We start from the raw sequence: 19,381 nt of genomic DNA, 5'->3' as shown, positions 1-19,381 counted from the left end.
TAACCTGTTTAAAGGTCTTACATCAGCTATGGAGAGCATGATCATACAGTCATCTGGAACAGCTGCAGGTGCATTGTAAAGGAATTCACAAATTGGTGAAAGGATCTCGGGGACTTTAGGTCACCCTTGTAATGAAAATTAAACATTTCCAAATGACCAGGTTGGGCATCTCATTTAGAACGTGAGATTACATAATATAGTGGTCAGATTCATGACCAACTGGTCATACGGTCAGAAAAATGTAATATTCTGGTCGTTAGAAAGACCAACATTTTAAAGGGAATTTATCAGTTTCTGACCAGAATAAGACGTCACAAAAATAAATCATATTGACATCTTTTCAACCAGATTTTGCCCACTGGGTTCCCGCTTACTTAAAAGGGTAGTCCACACAATGCAGGCCTGTTTGCAGAAATAGTACATTCCACACTTTGGGTTGGTTTACCTAGCCACTGTCAAAGAGCATGCACTTTCTATTAAAAAGACTGGAAGTGAATATGATATTTTACATGTAAATGCCCAAATCAGTGATCTCAAAGAAATGTCAAATCAAGACAATGAACTGATTTATTTATTTAACGAGGCAAGTCAGTTAAGAACAAATTCTTATTTATAATGACAGCCTACCCCAGCCAACGCTGGGCCAATTGTGCTCCGCACTATAGAACTCCCAATCATGGCCAAATGTGATACAGCCTGGATTCGAACCAGGGACTGTAGTGGCACCTCTTGCACTGAGATGCAGTGACCACTGCACCACTTAGGAATGGGCCCCCATCCACATTAGTTGGCCTACCATTATTTTTTAGCTTATAAATCTGCAATCACAAATGTAATTTCATACAGAAATTGAATTGACCAATAACTACAACCTCCTTGACAAATGTAAAATATATTTACTTCAGCAAGGCATTGCAATACTCACTGATCTTTCACATTCACTAATCAACACATCCTCTTTATCGGTCAGAAATCAATGGAAACATTCAGTAGCTTCAACACTATGCTATAGTCAACTTCTCTATCCTAAAGCTCAGTACATACAATACGGGACAGACACATTTGAAGTATAATCAAATTTATTATCAATGTAATCATAGCGAGGATGAGACCCCAGCGTCAATACGGCTGAATATTGAGGTCACCCCCTGAACTTAGAGGACACCCATCCCACCGCTCCACCGGCTGCCGCGCCGACACTTCCCACAACAGCTGTGGCCACACCGGTGAGTCCTGCAGCTCCTAGAGGAACAACGAGATAAGTTCAATTTATGTCCAATTTATGTCCAAACCACTAGTTAAAATCATGACCACAAGACAGTCCTGATAAATTCAGTTTCCAACTATTTACATTGAAAAATAAAATGTATTGTCTTTACCTGCTGACTGTAGAGCAGCAACAAGACTCCCTGCTGCTACCCCACCTCCATTGGCCACGGCTGCAGAAGACATCATGCCTGCTGCGGTTGATCCAGCTGCAACCCCAGCAGCACCGAATCCCATCGCTCCCAAAGCAACAGGGGCAATGAGCACTGCCGCCGTACCTGTCAGGTCCAAACAAACCTTTTAACTTGCAGACCAAAACACAGGAGTTCTGGGTCACACCTCCCATAAGGAGATATGGCACTACTGTCATGTGCAAGAGGGCAAAATTACAGTGCAGAATGCAGACGGGTCTTTCCACACGGTTGTTTAAATTTTAACAAACATTTGTTTTGACAATGGAGTATTTATAGTCCACACAACCGCTGCGCTTTCATAGTCCACACTACTGTTAGTTAAACCATGGGAAGTTCTAGAACCTGCTAGAAGACTCATAGACGGTCCTCTGAGGAGTAAGACTTGACTCTGCTGCACCAGACCAGGTCTCCACCAGACCAGAGAAAGGGGCATAAATCTAACCTGCCAGAGTAAGTTTCTCTCTCTCTCTATCTAGAGAAAAGTTCATATGTTTGTTGATTTGTATATGCTGCTATGTGAATATCCTTTGTTCCTGAGAGAGAGATGAGATATATATAAACTCAGCAAAAAAAAAGAAACATCCTCTCACGGTCACCTGCGTTTATTTTCAGCAAACCTAACATATGTAAATATTTGTATGAACATGAGTCAACAACTGAGACAAACTGAGCAAGTTTCACAGAAGTGACTAACAGAAACGGAATGTGTCCCTGAACAAAAGGTGGGTCAAAATCAAAAGTAACAGTCAGTATCTGGTGTGGCCACCAGCTGCATTAAGTGCTGCAGGGCATCTCCTCCTCGTGGACTGCACCATACTTGCCAGTTCTTGCTGTGAGATGTTACCCCACGCTTCCACCAAAGTACCTGCAAGTTCCCAGACATATCTGAAGGAGAATGGCCCTAGCCCTCACCCTCCGATCCAACAGGTCCCAGACGTCCTCAATGGGATTGAGATTCAGGCTCTTCGATGGCCATGGCAGAAAACTGACATTCCTGTCTTGCAGGAGATCAGCCATACTGCTCATTCTGTGCACGCTGGCATTGTCATGCTGGAGGGTCATGTCAGGATGAGCCTGCAGGAAGAGTACCACGAGGGAGGAGGATGTCTTCCCTGTAACACACAGCGTTGAGATTGCCTGCAATGACAACAAGCTCAGTCCGATGATGCTGTGACACACCGCCCCAGACCATGACGGACCCTCCACCTCCAAATCGATCTCACTCAGTGTAACAGGCTGACTACACCGCTCGCTACACATGCGTTGCAAAATAAATGTAGAAATCTACATTATTCAATTATTGCACCCACACTGCGCGCGCTCCAACAGGCGTCTACATTGCCAAGGGCTAAAATAGAAGTCAGTTCTATTTCTGACGCAGATCACACAGCAAGTCCTGCCTCTCTCATTGGTTATACCCACGTGGGTGACTGAAATACAAACAAGGTTGGTGGCGGTAATGCACCTAATTTATGAAAGTTGCCAATTGCAATATAAAGTCAAGAGAAGAAAAAGCCTAGGAGGAGAGATGACTAGAAACGATTCAGTTGACCGTTTGTGTGGATTAAATGTCGGAGTAGAGGACCTTGTGCATTTCAAGTAAAATAACAATTCAATGTTTATATCCCAGGACAAATTAGCTAGCAACAGCAAGCTAGCTAAATAGGACAAATTAGATAGCAAGTGCCAGCTAACTAAATTGCCATAAAGGTTTCATGTTTTTCATCATGTCCCCAAATTACTGTAATTGGTTCAGAGTTTGTTTTGATATTCTAACCTGCGTGTCATGATCACGTTTGGTGTGGGGGGACAAAATCAATTTATGGCACGCACGCAGCCGGTTTGGGTACCGTGTAACACTCATTCCTTCGACCATAAACGTGAATCCAACCATCCCCCCGGTGAGACAAAACCGCAATGTCAGTGAAGAGCAGTTTTTGCCAGTCCTGTCTGGTCCAGCGACGTTGTTGCCGGTGAGGACCTGCCTTACAACAGGCCTTACAAGCTCTCAGTCCAGCCTCTCTTAGCCTATTGCGGACAGTTTGAGCACTGATGGAGTGATTGTGCGTTCCTGGTGTAACTCAGGTAGTTGTTGCCATCATGTACCGATCCTGTGCAGTAGCACGTGGTCTGCCACTGCGAGGATGATCAGATGTCCGTCCTGTCTCCCTGTAGAGCCGTCTTAGGCGTCTCACAGTACAGACATTGCAATTTATTGCCCTGGCCACATCTGCAGTCCTCATGCCTCCTTGCAGCATGCACAAGGCACGTTTACAGAGATAAGCAGGGACCCTGGGCATCTTTCTTTTGGTGTTTTTCCAGAGTCAGTAGAAAGACCTCTTTAGTGTCCTAAGTTTTCATAACTGTGACCTTAACAGCTTACAGACGGTAGGCAATTAAGTGTCTTAACGACCGTTCCACAGGTGCATGTTCATTAATTGTTTATGGTTCTTTGAACAAGCATGTGTTGTAACCCTTTACAATGAAGATCTGTGAAGTTATTTTGATTTTGACAAATTATCTATGAAAGACAGGTTCCTGAAAAAGGGACGTTTATTTTTTTGCTGAGTTTATATCTACATACAAATATATATGAATACTGTCATATCTATACATGTTTCTTTCATTTTAGAACAAGTCTATTCCTAAATAACTGAAGAGAGTGTGTGTGTGTGTGTGTGTGTGTTAAAACTCTGGATATGAACATATCTGCCTGGTTCTTGCCGGACCGCCTGTAGTGGGGTCAGACCAAAGTAGAGTCAGCATTATGTGGTGGTGTCAGACCAAAGTAGCATTAAGTCACTAATGGGTGAGGGCATGTACAGCCAATCACACAGATGGCTCCAGCTAGCCGTTTTTACAGTCGTATCTGCAACTGTTCATTCTTAGAAGAATTGATTGAAGGATACTTTACCAGTCCCAACTGCCATGGCAATCACAGATACTAAATAGAGGAACAAACATACATGGGTCATCATCATTATGGTTAACTAATGCAATGTTTTTCTTAGACAAAGCAGTTTCATTGCCAAAACTTACATCAAACAATGAAATAAACTCACCAGACACCATTTTCTTGGATTCAAATAGCTAAAAGTGTGATAAAGATTCAGTTAATTAATGTTGTTGTTAGTGACAAAAGATCTGCCAGCATTCTCACTTAGGCTATATCAGAAGAACACTGCTGGTACAATGCTAAAACATGGCATACAGCATTATAACAGAATAAATCAAATATGGACATTTTACCTTCCCGTTTTAGGCGTTGTTCAGTGGTAGGCTATAATAAATGACAAAAAAGCAGATAAATCAAAATAAGACCACTTCTTGTAAGATCACATTCAGTTTCAAAATGTTTATTATGATCAAGTCCAGAGTACAGTCAATAACTCCGTGCTTGCCTACAGTGAGTCAGAGCTGTAACTAATCTACTGGACAAATACATTTATGGAAAGCTTCGGAGTTTAACAGCATTGGCATCCAATATGTTGCATTACCGCCCCCAACTGGACTACAATATCAACCCATTACACTGATACAAAAAGGGAAAAGGATTACCAAAGATGTACTACAACTAAACCAAGATAAACCACAGCCTGTCATTTAAAATGGGAACAAATGAGTCAGTAGGCAGAACAAGAAAGGGGGTGGGCAGAGCCAAGCACGAGCTAGCGAGATCCTATCTGCTTATTTCCGTTAGGGAAAGACTGCTCTGAAATGCACATGTGCAATAACTCAATACGCCTTTGCACTCCTAAACAACGCAATTTAACATCTTTTACAAAAGGGTAAACGCTACAAAACTTTGTCCACTCTGTTCATAACATAATCTAGTTTTGAGAACAGAAAAATTGTATTGAGATCAAATATTTCATTGATGAGAAATTGTGCAGAATGTCAGCCAAAATCCATCTCGTTCCACCTTCTCTCATATTTGGTAGTGGGTGGAAACACCAAGCAGATGATCCACATTTATACTTCCGGTGAAATATCTGTCATTGTTCTGTGGGATTACTCCACCTCTATGATATCATTGCGGTCCACAAACCAACATTTAAAGTGCATGCTGCCACCTACTGTGTTGGAATGTACGATCAATGATCATATGCCCAATTCTGAACTACCATAAAAATAAAACTCTAAATCAAATAAATCCTCAACTTCTCCCACACCATCCCCGCAAAACTCTTCCCAACCCCATTAAACTTGATCTATATAATGCTGAAACACTCCACCCTTGTTCAGTATATCAACCACAATTTCAACAATCAACAAAGCTTGATTACCAACAACGACGAGACGGCCTACAGGGAGGAGGTGAGGGCCCTCGGAGTGTTGTGTCAGGAAAATAACCTCTAACTCAATATCACTAAAACAAAGGAGATGATCGTGGACTTCAGGAAACAGCAGAGGGTGCAGCCCCCTATCCACATCGACGGGACAGTAGTGGAGAAGGTGGAAAGGTTTAAGTTCCTCGGCGTACACATCACGGACAAACTGAAATGGTCCACCCACACAGACAGCGTGATGAAGAAGACGCAGCAGCGCCTCTTCAACCTCAGGAGGCTGAAGAAATTTGGCTTGTCACCAAAAACACTCACAAACTGCACAATCGAGAGCATCCTGTCAGGCTGTATCCACCGCCTGTTACGGCAACTGCTCTGCCCACAACCGTAAGGCTCTCCAGATGGTAGTGATGTTTGCACAACGCATCACCGGGGGCAAACTACCTGCCCTCCAGGACACCTACACCACCTGATGTCACAGGAAGGCCAAAAAGATCATCAAGGACAACAACCACCTGAGCCACTACCTGTTCACCCCGCTATAATCCAGAAGGCGAGGTCAGTACAGGTGCATCAAAGCTGGGACCGAGACACTAAATACCAGCTTCTATCTCAAGGCCATCAGACTGTTAAACAGCAGTCACTAACATTGAGTGGCTGCTGCCAACATACTGACTCATCTCTAGCCACTTTAATAATGAAAAAAACGATGCTATTATCTGAGGATAGCACCTCCGTAAACAAGAGAGAACATATTTCAACCCTGCAGGCGCGACACACAACGCAGAAATAAAAATATAAATCATGCCTTACCTTTGACGAGCTTCATCTGTTGTCCCATAAACATCACAAATGGTCCTTTTGTTCAATTAATTCCGTCCATATATATCCAAAATGTCCATTTATTTGGCGCGTTTGATCCAGAAAAACACCGGTTCCAACTTGCACAACGCGACTACAAAATATCTCAAAAATTACCTGTAAACTTTGCCAAAACATTTCAAACTACTTTTGTAATACAACTTTAGGTATTTTTTAAAGTAAATAATCGATAAAATTGAAGACGGGATGATCTGTGTTCAATACAGGAAGAAAACAAACTGACGATACCTTTCTGGTCATGCGCCTCAATCAAACAGTACACATGAAGTGACCCTTGTTTTGAACAGGGCTACTTCTTCATTACACAAAGGAAAAACCTCAACCAATTTCTAAAGACGGGTGACATCCGGTGGAAGTGGTAGGAACTGAAAGCAAGATTCCCAATGAAAACTCATTGAAAAGAGTGACCTCAAAAATAAATCTGAATGGTTTGTCCTCGGGTTTCGCCTGCTACATAAGTTCTGTTATACTCGCAGATATGATTCAAACAGTTTTAGAAACCTCAGTGTTTTCTATCAAAATCTACTAATAATATGCATATCTTATCTTCTGGGGATGAGTAGCAGGCAGTTGAATTTGGGCATGCTTTTCATCCAAAATTCCAAATGTTGCCCATCCTAGAGAAGTTAAACAATGCCACTTTATATAATGTTTACATACCCTACATTACTCATTTCATATACTGTACTCTACTGCATCTTGCCTATGCCGTTCAGCCATCGCTGATTCATAATTGTAGTTTTTAGTTGTGAAAATTTTAGGTTAGATTCCTTGTTAGATATTACTGCATGGTCAGAACTAGAAGCACAAGCATTTCGCTACACTCGCATTAACATCTGCTAACCACATCTGCTAACCATTATCCCAAGGGCATAAGATGGGTGTGTCTTTTAAGTGTTTGGACCGCAAGCAACACGTGGCCAGAATAATATGCACCTCTACCTGTTTATAGCGTTTTTTTATGGGGAAATCAGAGTAGCGCCACAAAACCAACCAGTGGCCGGAATTCTATTACATCCGGGTTAGTTTAGAAACCTTATTGACAATGCATGGGAAACTGTTTAGCGAAAGAATCCCCCGCGCGAGAGCATGAAGTAATGCAAGAGTTGTGGATTTGATTCCCACGGGACCAGTATGAATAAAAAGTATGAAACTGTATTCACAGATAAGGGCATCTGCTAAATGACTAAAGTGTAATGTAGCATCTTAGCCTAACAGTAACCCTTTTCCTAACCCAAACCTCATTCTTTTAACCTGCCACATTAATTATCCTAACCTGTTGTATTTGTAGACTTCTTGCCATCCAGGACCTGTATACCAGGCGGTGTTGGAGGAAGGCCCAAAAAAATGGTCAAAGACTCCAGACACCATAGTCATAGACTGTTCTCTCTGCTACCGCACGGCAAGCGGTACTGGAGCGCCACGTCTCCTGAACAGCTAATGAAATGGCTACCCGGACTATTTACATTGTCCCCCAGTCATAGACTGTTCTCTCTGCTACCACATGGCAAGCGGTACAGGAGCGCCAAGTCTAGGTCCAAGAGGCTCCTAAATAGCTTCTACCCGCAAGCCATAAAACACCTAATCAAATGCCCCTCCCCCCCAATCTGGAAAGCTCCTGCTACTCTTATCTATGCATAGTCACTTTAATAACTCTAGCTACATGTACATTTTACCTCAATTGCCTCGACACCGGTGCCCCCACACATAGACTCTGTACTGGTAGCCCATGTATATAGCCCTGCTATTGATATTTCCTGCTGCTCTTTAATTATTTGTTCTATTTTTTGGGGTATTTTCTTAACTACATTGTTGGTTAAGGGCTTGTAAGTAAGCATTTCATTGCAAGGTCTACCTACACCTGTTGTATTCAGCGCATGTGACAAAGAACATTTGATTTGAAGAAACTAAAAACATTAATTGTACTTTTTGTGTTGAGCATTCAGAAACAGTTTTGCATTTATTTTGGCATTGTCTACATGTAAATACATTATGGAAAGATATTCATAGTTTTATACTTGTTAATAGTTGATGACTTGTTTATGGGAGAATGTGCTGTTCATTTTCCATAACTATAAAAAGGATAAAGAAAAACTATTTTACCTCAAATCTAATTGTACTAATGGAAAAATGTCATATTCATAAATGTAAATTCAGTAAACATTATAAAAACTCTGTTTTCTATAAGGAATTCACACAGTACATTAAGACCATTCTACATTCTTCTAATATGAAAGCTGTTAAAACAATGTGTGCCTCAAGGTCTTTGTATAATCTGTACCCCCTAGCATATGTTATCATTGTCTGTTTGTATACTTCTTGTATGTAATACTGTTTTTTCTGCAATAACTAAAATTATAGAATGGAAGGCGAGTTGGTGCCACTGTGCTCAATTGACCTTTTGCACAACGAAGCAAAGCCCACTTCAGCTCAGCTTCCTACCCGATACATAGCTTCCTGTCCCAATCGCGTTGTCAGCCTGATTGTAGCCATACTAACCTCGAAGTCACTCGTTTTATCATTAACTCGGTATATTAACAATCATTTCTATAACCTTATTTTAATCACTCATTAAATTCTGTTTATCCATTCAGTTAGTGATTTTTGTAATTTGGATTGTGTTGTCTTTTTGTCTCTTTAGCTAGCAAACGTTAGTTACCAGTACCTAGTTAACGTTAGTGCTAACGACGTTAACGTTAGTTGGTGCGGCATCTTTATTGAAAGTTAGGAAATTAAGATTCCATTATACCTTCGTGGGCTTCGACATCTGAAGAAGGGAGCAGTACCTTTGCTATTCCAGTGGAATAACTACCATGTCCAAGAGATCCTCATGTCACTAATGGGAAGCATCAACTGAATCTGGGTTGTGGCTTGACTTCTCACAAAACTACCAGTGTGAGACTCTTGTGAAGGCGTGGGCCAAGGAGTTACTACTGCAATGCATCTTTCCTTTTTTTGCTTTGACCGTTCACTTTGTCTAACACCCTGTAGTCCATTTATTGGTAATAAACAGCTCTGTTATACTCCAAACAAAATGTTAGAGTTTTTTATTTACAGTGACAAGAGAACAGAAACATTTAACTGAATTATTTTTGAATGATTAATTGCACAGACAGATGTTGGTTTGTTTCTCTTTCATACATTGAAAGATAAAGGAGCCTGTCCCTTGTTATTGAGTTTTTCCTGCCTAAGAACTTTTGCATGTACACAAGTAGTACCAGTCACCCTTCTCTCTAATTAGTGAGAACACCACTGGGTCTCTATGTATTCTCTCACCTGAATAGTCTATGTGAAGCTGGTCTTCTTCACTGAACACAAAGGTGCAGCCTTGAAAGTTGCTCTCCAGTCTGTAGCTATTCGGGGGCAGTGAGGGGAATGGTGGGGTCTCCTTATGGTGAACTATGTGTCACCCTACACAAACTGTGTGGTTTCTCATTTTCCCTCATGGACCTGTCGCAGCAAGCCCTTATGCTGACCTCTCCTGTCACTCTGTCCCTGTTCAAAACTGGAATAAAAATAATGAGCAATCATAATGTTAGCTAGCTACTGTAAAAGGCATGTCTTAAACTACGTCACAGCTTTGAATAAACGTCCTTGTCTGGTCTGATAGGCAACTTACCTTCATAGTTGGAAAGGTAACTGGAGACAAAGTTTCAGTCCCTTTTCCAACTTGAAGTGCAGTGCTTTGCTACTTGTCTTGGCCAGACGATGTACATCCCTCACTTATATTTGTCAGCTCTTGCACGCGCCTTGAGTATAACACTGCCATGGTTGGTAAGGGAGGGCGTTGGCTAATTGCTAGCCACCTTACTAGTTAGGGCGTTAATAGCTAGCTAAGAGACAAAAGACAGAACACAATCGAATTGCAAAAATCACTAACTGAACGGATAAACTGAATTTAACAAGAATTATAAAAAAAAGCTATAGGAATATGATTAATATACTGAGAATGATAAAACGAGTGACTTCGAGGCTAGTATGACTAGTCAGGCTGACAGGACGCTATGTATTAGGTAGGAAGTCGAGGTTGTACAAAATATCTATGGAACTAATAGGAGCTGGCAGGGTGGGAAATAACCTCAAATAAGGCCTGTTTTTCGTGATTACTTCAAAACTACGGCAAACTGCTCGGGAATATGGTCATATTATGAAACTGGGCTCCACGGCGGAGGCAATGAACTAGTTATCAGAAGAACAAAAAAGTTAATGTCATGTGTCCAGCCTACGGTTGTCATTGGTTGTTTCTTTGCAGCTAGCTAAGCTAACATTAACTAAACATCGAACTTTTGTACATCGCTATATTCCGTACACTTTACCTTATTTTAGCGCTTTAATACTTCCAGATCAACTGTAATATGAATACCATTGTAAAGCACAATTTCTCCCCTTTCAAGCAAAATCAATGACGAGACCTTTATGCTGCCCGCCTCTACATGATTGAAGATAGCAAAGGAGCTACGCCATGTATTTTTTTAAAAGTCGGGTGGGGAAGCGGAAAGCTATTGCGTGAAAGTGAGAGATATATCATTTGTTATTTTACCTTTATTTAACTAGGCAAGTCAGTTAAAGAACAAATTCTTATTTTCAATGACGGCCTAGGGACAGTGGGTTAACATGTGGAGAAACAGCCTTTTTCCATTTTATAACCTCTAAAATGTTTTTTTTTAAATACTATAAATAGTTAATGTCTCATTACATACATATTTAAAGGTTTATATCGAATTCCAATAGTGTTAAGGTGGCGCAAAATTACTTCAAGTTAATTGCGGCTGTCACGGTTTTTCAGTCATGATGGTGCGAAAAATGAACAACTGATTGAATTGTCTTCACACTCACCATTGATCATTTGTTGTTTTTAATCTTCGAGAGAAGCGCTGCTCCTGGTGGAAAGAGGCTGTACGGCACAGAATGAGTTGCGCCGTGACACATCACACTTTAAAATACAGCGTCAGAGGGGTCAGTTTCTTCAACGTTTCTCCAATACTATTGGTCGATTACCATGTCAATCAACGCTAAACAGAACGTTAGTTCACACCTCGGATTTTGATGCCAACACAGACGTTAGTCTCATTAGTTTTCATTGCAGCCTCGTTAAAATTAATGTATTTAACCGTTATTTAACTAGGCAAGTCAGTTATGAACAAACTCTTATTTACAATGATGGCCTACCCCGGACGACACTGGGACAATTGTGCGCCACCCAATGGGACTCCCAATCACAGCCGGATGTGATACAGTCTGGATTCGAACCAGGGACTGTTGTGACGCGTCTTGCACTGATATGCAGTGCCTTATTAGACCGCTGCGCCACTCGGGAGTTTGAATGCCGTGGTTGCCTAATATGTGTCCGGATTGGGGTTAGTCACCGTTAGTTAGGTGGTTGTGGTGTACATTAGGCTCCATTACCGTTTACATACTATTAGTTCATTTTAGAATACTGTAAACTAACAGTATCCTTTCAGTTGAGCGTACTAGCTGTTCGCCTGTCTACTGGAAGTTGATGCTGTTGTTGTGCAACCTCTTGCTATCTAGTTAGCATAACAAATGACTAGTTAGACATTTTTACGACTTCCGGTGTGTTCTTAAATTCAATCTGGAGTGCAGGAGTGCTCGTTGTCAGATTATCCGTTTGTTAATTCAGAGCGCACTCTGGATGCTTGGGCGGAGGAATAGGGTCGATTTGAGCGCACTGACCATACAACAGCAGTCAAGTACCCAAGCTAACGTTGGCTAGCTACTTCCAGACACAAATGAAACCACTCTGACCAGTTTTCATGTTATCTAAGAGCGTTGGTGACTATAACTGCTGCTGGCAACAATTTACGTATTTTTGCTGACAAATGCCATATTCAATGGGTGTTAGCGCTAGTAAATTCATTATTCTGCGCTCTTGTACACTCAGAGGAGAGTGCTCTGAAATCGGAGCCAGAGCGAATTTACGAAAGCACCCGAATGTCCGAACGCACAACGACTATACCATTTAGCTAAGAGTAACGGGAATAATCAAGTCAATAAACGTTGGTTAGCCTATAGTTAATATACTGGCAAATTTGATGTATAAGTAGCCAACTAACATACTGGTATATAATGTTCATTCTGTAATGATATGCTATGTGGTTCGTAAGGACAGCATAGCTAAAAAAGATTGTCAGGCTACATAACGTGTAAGTTTAACAGTATAACTTTAGACCGTCCCCTCGCCCATACCCGGGCGCGAACCAGGGACCCTCTGCACACACCAACAACAGTCACCCTCGAAGCATCGTTACCCATCGCTCCACAAAAGCTGCGGGCCTTGCAGAGCATCGGCTGCATATTTTCCGCCATTTTCTTCAAATCTGAAAGCAATGTGAAGCCACGCCCATCTTCTGAAGAATTGCATTATGGTCCCTAAAGTAAGGAAATAGTGTCTTCTGTGTGTATACTTCATATTTTTGCAAATTTAGTACGACATCCGGGAACTTTTGGCATACTAACTATATCCATACTATGACCAATTAGCATACTATATTGCGGTTAGTATGAGTATTCGAACACAGCTATTGTCCTTATCCATACCATAGCTGCTGCTATGGATATGCTTTTTACTTGAGAGCTCTGTCTTCTTTTCCAGGTCTCCCTTGACAAAATGAGGTTATTTTTTGACTTGGTAAAATAATCTAACGGTTGTGTGCACTCTCGCTAGATAGAATTGTGTGGTTTGGTGGCAGATTTTTTAAAGAAAATAGAAATATACAGTATATCATCAGCAAATCTCAATCAGATGAGATACACAGCTAACCCAAATTGAATTTCATTCATTCATAAATGTGGACACTAATTATTGTTAATATTACAATTCTCTAGGTCCTTCATTCCAAAACCTGAAGCCCCCTGTCCTCAGCAGGAAAGAACAGGAAAAAGTGTTGGCTTAAGGTACATGTAAGATAACTCAATGTCATATTTAGAGTTACTGACATGAATAGCAGCATATACAAGCAATCTATCAAATGTATTTTATAAAGCCCCTTTTACATCAGCAGTTGTCACAAAGTTATTATACTGATACCCAGCCTAAAACGCCAAAGCGCAAGTAATGCAGACGTAGAAGCACAGTGGCTAGGAAAAACTCCTTAGAAAGGCAGGAACCTATAAAGAAACCTAGAGAGGAACCAGGCTCTGATGGGTGGCCAGACCTCCTCTGGTTGTGCTGGTGGAGATTATAAAAGAGTACAGCCATTTAGACCAGATCGTTCTTCAAGACGTTTAACGTTCATAGATGACCAGCAGTGTCAAATAATAATCACAGTGGTTATAAAGGGTGCAATAGTTCAGCACCTCAGGAGTAAATGCCAGTTGGCTCTTCATAGCTGAGCATTTAGAGGTTGAGACAGTAGGTCCCGTAGAGAGACAGGATCAACCGGCATGTCTGGGACAAGGTAGTTCCTTCGGTGAGTCCAGAGCAGGTAAGGGTTCCATAGCTGCAGACAGAAACAGCAGAGACTGGATCAGCAGCACGACCAGGTGGACTGGAGACAGGGAAAGCCAGAAGTCGTCAGGCCAGGTAGTTCTGAGGCATGGTCCTAGAGCTCATGTCCTGCATCCTATATTTAACTTGAGTCTAGACTAAGCCCTAGAGGTTTGTAGCTTCACATGATTTAGCCTACTTGTCAATCCAGATCTGAATATTTAATATCCTTTTTATTATACACTGTTGATAGTAATTTTTTCTGAAGCTAATCACTGAATGTCCTACTTCAAGGATGTGGTCCGGTTGACACTTTAAGTCATAATAACACCGAGTGGCGCAGCGGTCTAAGGTACCGCATCTCGGGGCTTGAGGCGTCACTACAGACACCCTGGTTCAATTCTAGGCTGTATCACAACCGGCCGGGATTGGGAGTCCCATAGGGCGGCACGCAATTCACCCAGCGTTGTCCAGGTTTGGCCGGTGTAGGCCGTCATTGTAAATAAGAATTTGTTTTTAACTGACTTGCTTAGTTTAAATAAAGGTACAACAATTAATAAAATGAAGTCTGCTGCGTGGTTGCCAGGTACACACAAACTTAATACATTTTTTGTATTGTATTTATTATGGATCCCCATTAGCTTACTCTTCCTCGGGTCCAGCTAAATTAAGGCAGTTATACAATTTGAAAAATATTACAATACATTCACAACACATTGTGTGCCCTCAGGCCTTTACTCTACTACCACATATCGACAACACAAAATCCATGTGTACGTGTGTGTACAGTGCATATGTTATTGTGTGTATGCCTGTGTTTCCCTTCACAGTCCCCGCTGTTCCTTAAGGTGTATTTTTATCTGTTTTTTTTTCAATCTAATTTTACTGCTTGCATGAGTTACTTGATGTGGAATAGAGTTCCATGTAGTCAAGGCTCTATGTACTACTGTAGGTTAGGTTAGGTTAGTGTGAAGTCAAGGCTTTGTCATTAAATAAATATTGTGCCTATCTTTCAAATCTGCCAACCAGGCTCGGTGGGTGACCGGTAACAATGATTCAACCAAGCTGTTCCAGGCCTGGAGTGGCACGCTGGAACTTCCAGAGGCTTGTAGACCTGAAGCAGTGTGATGTGATCACTCACTCAATCACTCATTCTGTTTTGTTGTATAATTATTTTAACTTAAGAAAATTCTTACTCTCTCTTTTAGATCTGACATCCCTATTACCTCAACCACAGTTCTCACAGCTGAAGTCGTCTGCCCCTGCACCTGCTACACCAGCCACGACAGGTGATACAGGTAATTATCACATGCATGTATACACCCATGCACACTCTCCCTCACTTGGGGCTCTATTCAATCACATCTGCTTTAGCCGACATCCACATAGCGGTTGTTTTGGCGGTGTCTGATGTGTAACTGTGTTAGAGCTGTCAAATTCACAAGCGTCTCCTGGCATTATACCTAAAGAGGACATTGCCTGCACGGAGTCGCATTAATAGAAATCTCATGCAGCCCTGTTTACAAGTTAGAACACTGGAATTTGAGATGTAATCTACACCTCAATTAGGCTGATAGAAATCCTCATTATTTAGTTTAATGATTTTGAATTTGAGCGTCGTTATTTATACTATATAACCTACACTTTCTAGTTCTGAACATGTAACGCGAGTAGGACGGTGTATTTACGTGACAATGATCAAGAGCTGCTGCTTACCGATTTGACAGATCAATACACTTACACCTCAGACACCGCCAAAACATCAGCTATGCAGGTGTCGGCTATCGCTGGTTAACTCTTGATCTGATTGAATCTAGGCCTTACACTCATTCAGTCTGTTTAGTTGTATGATTATTGTCAGTGAAGAAAATTGTGCCTCTCTCTTTTAGATCTGCCACCCCCAGCAGTTCAGCTGCAGTCACAGCAGTCCTCTGCTGTGGTATTTAATTTACCGGCTGCACCAGTTCCTACTACACTGGCCATGAAGGGAGATGCTATTGAGGAGACCCAGATGGATACAGGTAATTCAGAATTATGTTGCATATGCTCACTCACACCAACAGATGTGTACACAAACATGTTGTTGAGCTGTATACTTACTCTCACTTTGTGCATCTCTCTTTCAGATCTGCCATGCACTCCACCAGTGCCTGACAGACTCATCTCTGAGAAAGCAGAGATGGGTGGCTGACAAGGAAAAATAAAACACAACACACACTCTCTCTCTGTCATACACACTCACACACATTATTCCCAGTGTAAATGAGTTGTATTTACTTGTTTATTTTATGTTTGCTCAATTTGATTTTAGGATTTGAGATATCTATTCCTACATATCCATTCTCAATATCTACATAATTACTCTAAATATCTATCAAATCAAAGTGTTATTGATATTGTAAAAGACTTGCTTAATTTGTATAGTTTGAGGAAATTCTGTGTGCTTTTTAAAAACATGCCTCCCTCTCACACACACATTAGACCCAATGTAAATACATTGTTTATTTTATGTATGCTCCATTTTGTTTGAGGATTGTCAAATCAAAGTTTTTTTGTCACGTGTGCTGAATACAACATGTGTAGATCTTACAGTGAAATGCTTATTTACAGGCTCTAAACAACAGTGCAAAAAAGGTATTAGGTGAACAGGGTAGGTAAAGAAATAAAACGACAGTAAAAAAACAGGCTATATACAGTAGCGAGGCTATAGAAGTAGCGAGGCTACATACAGACAACGATTAGTTAGGCTGATTGAGGTAGTAAGTACATGTAGATATGGTTAAAGTGATTTTACATACATGATGAACAGAGAGGAGCAGTAGCGTAAAAGAGGGGTTGGTGGGTGGTGGGACACAATGCAGATAGCCCGGTTAGCCAATGTGCGGGAGTACTGGTTGGTCGGCCCAATTGAGGTAGTATGTACATGAATGTACATCGATGGAACAGTAGTGGAGAGGGTAGTAGAAGGCATCGTGAAGAAGGCGCAGCAGCGCCTCTTCAACCTCAGGAGGCTGAAGAAATTCGGCTTGTCACCAAAAGCACTCACAAACTTCTACAGATGCACAATCGAGAGCATCCTGTCGGGCTGTATCACCGCCTGGTACGGCAACTGCTCCGCCCACAACCGTAAGGCTCTCCAGAGGGTAGTGAGGTCTGCACAACGCATCACCGGGGGCAAACTACCTGCCCTCCAGGACACCTACACCACCCGATGTCACGGGAAGGCCATAAAGATCATCAAGGACAACAACCACCCGAGCCACTGCCTGTTCACCCCGCTATCATCCAGAAGGTGAGGTCAGTACAGGTGCATCAAAGCTGGGACCGAGAGACTGAAAAACAGCTTCTATCTCAAGGCCATCAGACTGTTAAACAGCCACCACTAACATTGAGTCAACTCAACTCCAGCCACTTTAATAATGGGAATTGATGTAAAATATATCACTAGCCACTTTAAACAATGCTACTTAATATAATGTTTACATACCCTACATTATTTATCTCGTATGTATACGTATATACTGTACTCTATATCATGTACTCTATATCATCGACTGCATCTTTATGTAATACATGTATCACTAGCCACTTTAAACTATGCCACTTTGTTTACATGCTCATCTCATATGTATATACTGTACTCGATACCATCTACTGCATCTTGCCTATGCCGCTCTGTACCATCACTCATTCATATATCTTTATGTACATATTCTTTATCCCTTTACACTTGTGTCTATAAGGTAGTAGTTTTGGAATTGTTAGCTAGATTACTCGTTGGTTATTACTGCATTGTCGGAACTAGAAGCACAAGCATTTCGCTACACTCGCATTAACATCTGCTAACCATGTGTATGTGACAAATAACATTTGATTTGATTTGTATAGTTAAAGTGACTATGCATATATGATAAACAAAGAGTAGCAGCAGCGTAAAAAGAGGGTTTGGGGGGCACACAATGCAAATAGTCCGAATAGCCATTTGGTTACCTGTTCAGGAGTCTTATGGCTTGGGGGTAAAAACTGTTGAGAAGCCTTTATGTCCTAGACTTGGCACTCCGGTACCGCTTGCCATGTGGTAGTAGAGAGAACAGTTTATGACTGGGGTGGCTGGTGTCTTTGATCATTTTTAGGGCCTTCCTCTGACACCGCCTGGTGTAGAGGTCCTGGATGGCAGGCAGCTTAGCCCCAGTGATATGCTGGGCCGTACGCACTACCCTCTGTAGTGCCTTGCGGTCAGAGGCCGAGCAATTGCCGTACCAGGCAGTGATGCTCTCGATGTTGCAGCTGTAGAACCTTTTGAGGATCTCAGGACCCATGCCAAATCTTTTTAGTTTACTGAGGGGGAATAGGCTTTGTCATGCCCTCTTTTCCTGTAGTCCACAATAATCTCCTTAGTCTTGGTTACGTTGAGGGATAGGTTGTTATTCTGGCACCACCCGGCCAGGTCTCTGACTTCCTCCCTATAGGCTGTCTCGTCGTTGTCGGTGATCAGGCCTACCACTGTTGTGTCATCTGCAAACTTAATGATGGTGTTGGAGTAATGCCTGGCCATGCAGTCGTGGGTGAATAGGGAGTACAGGAGGGGACTGAGCACGCAACCAGCGTGGCAGATGTGTTGCTACCTACCCTCACCACCTGGGGGCGGCCCGTCAGGAAGTCCAGGATCCAGTTGCAGAGGGAGGTGTTTAGTCCCAGGATCCTTAGCTTAGTGATGAGCTTTGAGGGCACTATGGTGTTGAACGCTGAGCTGTAGTCATTGAACAGCATTCTCACATAGGTGTTCCTTTTGTCCAGGTCTGAAAGGGCAGTGTGGAGTGCTATAGAGATTGCATCATTTGTGGATTTCAAATCCAGCATTTCAAAGCATTTCATGGCTACAGACGTGAGTGCCACGGGTCTGTAGTCATTTAGGCAGGTTACCTTAGTGTTCTTAGGCACAGGGACTATGGTGGTCTGCTTGAAACATGCTGGTATTACAGACTCAGACAGGGAGAGGTTGAAAATGTCAGTGAAGACACTTGCCAGTTGGTCAGCGCATGTTCAGAGTACACGTTCTGGTAATACATCTGGCTCTGCGGCCTTGTGAATGTGGACCTGTTTAAAGGTCTTACATCAGCTGAGGAGAGCATGATCACACAGTCGTCCGGAACAGCTGATGCTCTCATGCAGGTCACCAAAATGTCCCTTATGGCTATACATGACTGGCCCTACCAGTAGTAGTTCATGGCTACAGACTGTAGTTTTTCTTGATGTGACTAAATGAAGCTGTACTGACAGCCACAACCGTACAAACCACCAGTATC

The 19,381-nt window shown here is 42.0% G+C and overlaps 1 protein-coding gene and 1 long non-coding RNA gene across 6 annotated transcripts; one reads left to right on the top strand and one right to left on the bottom strand.

Annotated features, from left to right (window-relative positions):
- Positions 1-553: 553 nt before the first annotated feature.
- Positions 554-11,526, bottom strand: LOC139375291 (interferon alpha-inducible protein 27-like protein 2A). Of its 2 annotated transcripts, none has more exons than XM_071116923.1 (6): positions 11,465-11,526; positions 4,710-4,740; positions 4,523-4,550; positions 4,375-4,404; positions 1,380-1,544; positions 554-1,242 (listed from the first exon to the last, which is right to left on the bottom strand). In XM_071116923.1, the coding sequence occupies exons 3-6, from the start codon at positions 4,530-4,532 to the stop codon at positions 1,142-1,144; spliced, it is 306 nt and encodes a 101-aa protein (XP_070973024.1). In that variant the 5' UTR covers positions 4,533-4,550; positions 4,710-4,740; positions 11,465-11,526; the 3' UTR covers positions 554-1,141. The 2 variants fall into 2 exon arrangements, with proteins under 2 accessions (XP_070973024.1, XP_070973025.1); XM_071116924.1 differs by lacking the exon at positions 11,465-11,526 and adding an exon at positions 10,945-10,974.
- LOC139375293 (uncharacterized) lies at positions 10,656-18,615 on the top strand. Of its 4 annotated transcripts, none has more exons than XR_011627774.1 (5): positions 10,656-11,140; positions 13,475-13,543; positions 15,284-15,373; positions 15,965-16,096; positions 16,202-16,613. It is a non-coding gene; the product is annotated as an uncharacterized lncRNA (long non-coding RNA). The 4 variants fall into 4 exon arrangements; XR_011627773.1 differs by lacking the exon at positions 10,656-11,140 and adding an exon at positions 11,645-13,023 and having other exon boundaries at positions 16,202-18,615; XR_011627775.1 differs by lacking the exon at positions 10,656-11,140 and adding an exon at positions 13,030-13,143.
- Positions 18,616-19,381: the final 766 nt, after the last annotated feature.

The sequence above is a fragment of the Oncorhynchus clarkii genome, chromosome 19 (genome assembly GCF_045791955.1).
Source record: "Oncorhynchus clarkii lewisi isolate Uvic-CL-2024 chromosome 19, UVic_Ocla_1.0, whole genome shotgun sequence".
Taxonomy (NCBI): domain Eukaryota; kingdom Metazoa; phylum Chordata; class Actinopteri; order Salmoniformes; family Salmonidae; genus Oncorhynchus; species Oncorhynchus clarkii.
The sequence above is the reverse complement of the archived record's forward strand: the minus strand, read 5'-3'. Positions and strand labels throughout refer to the sequence as shown.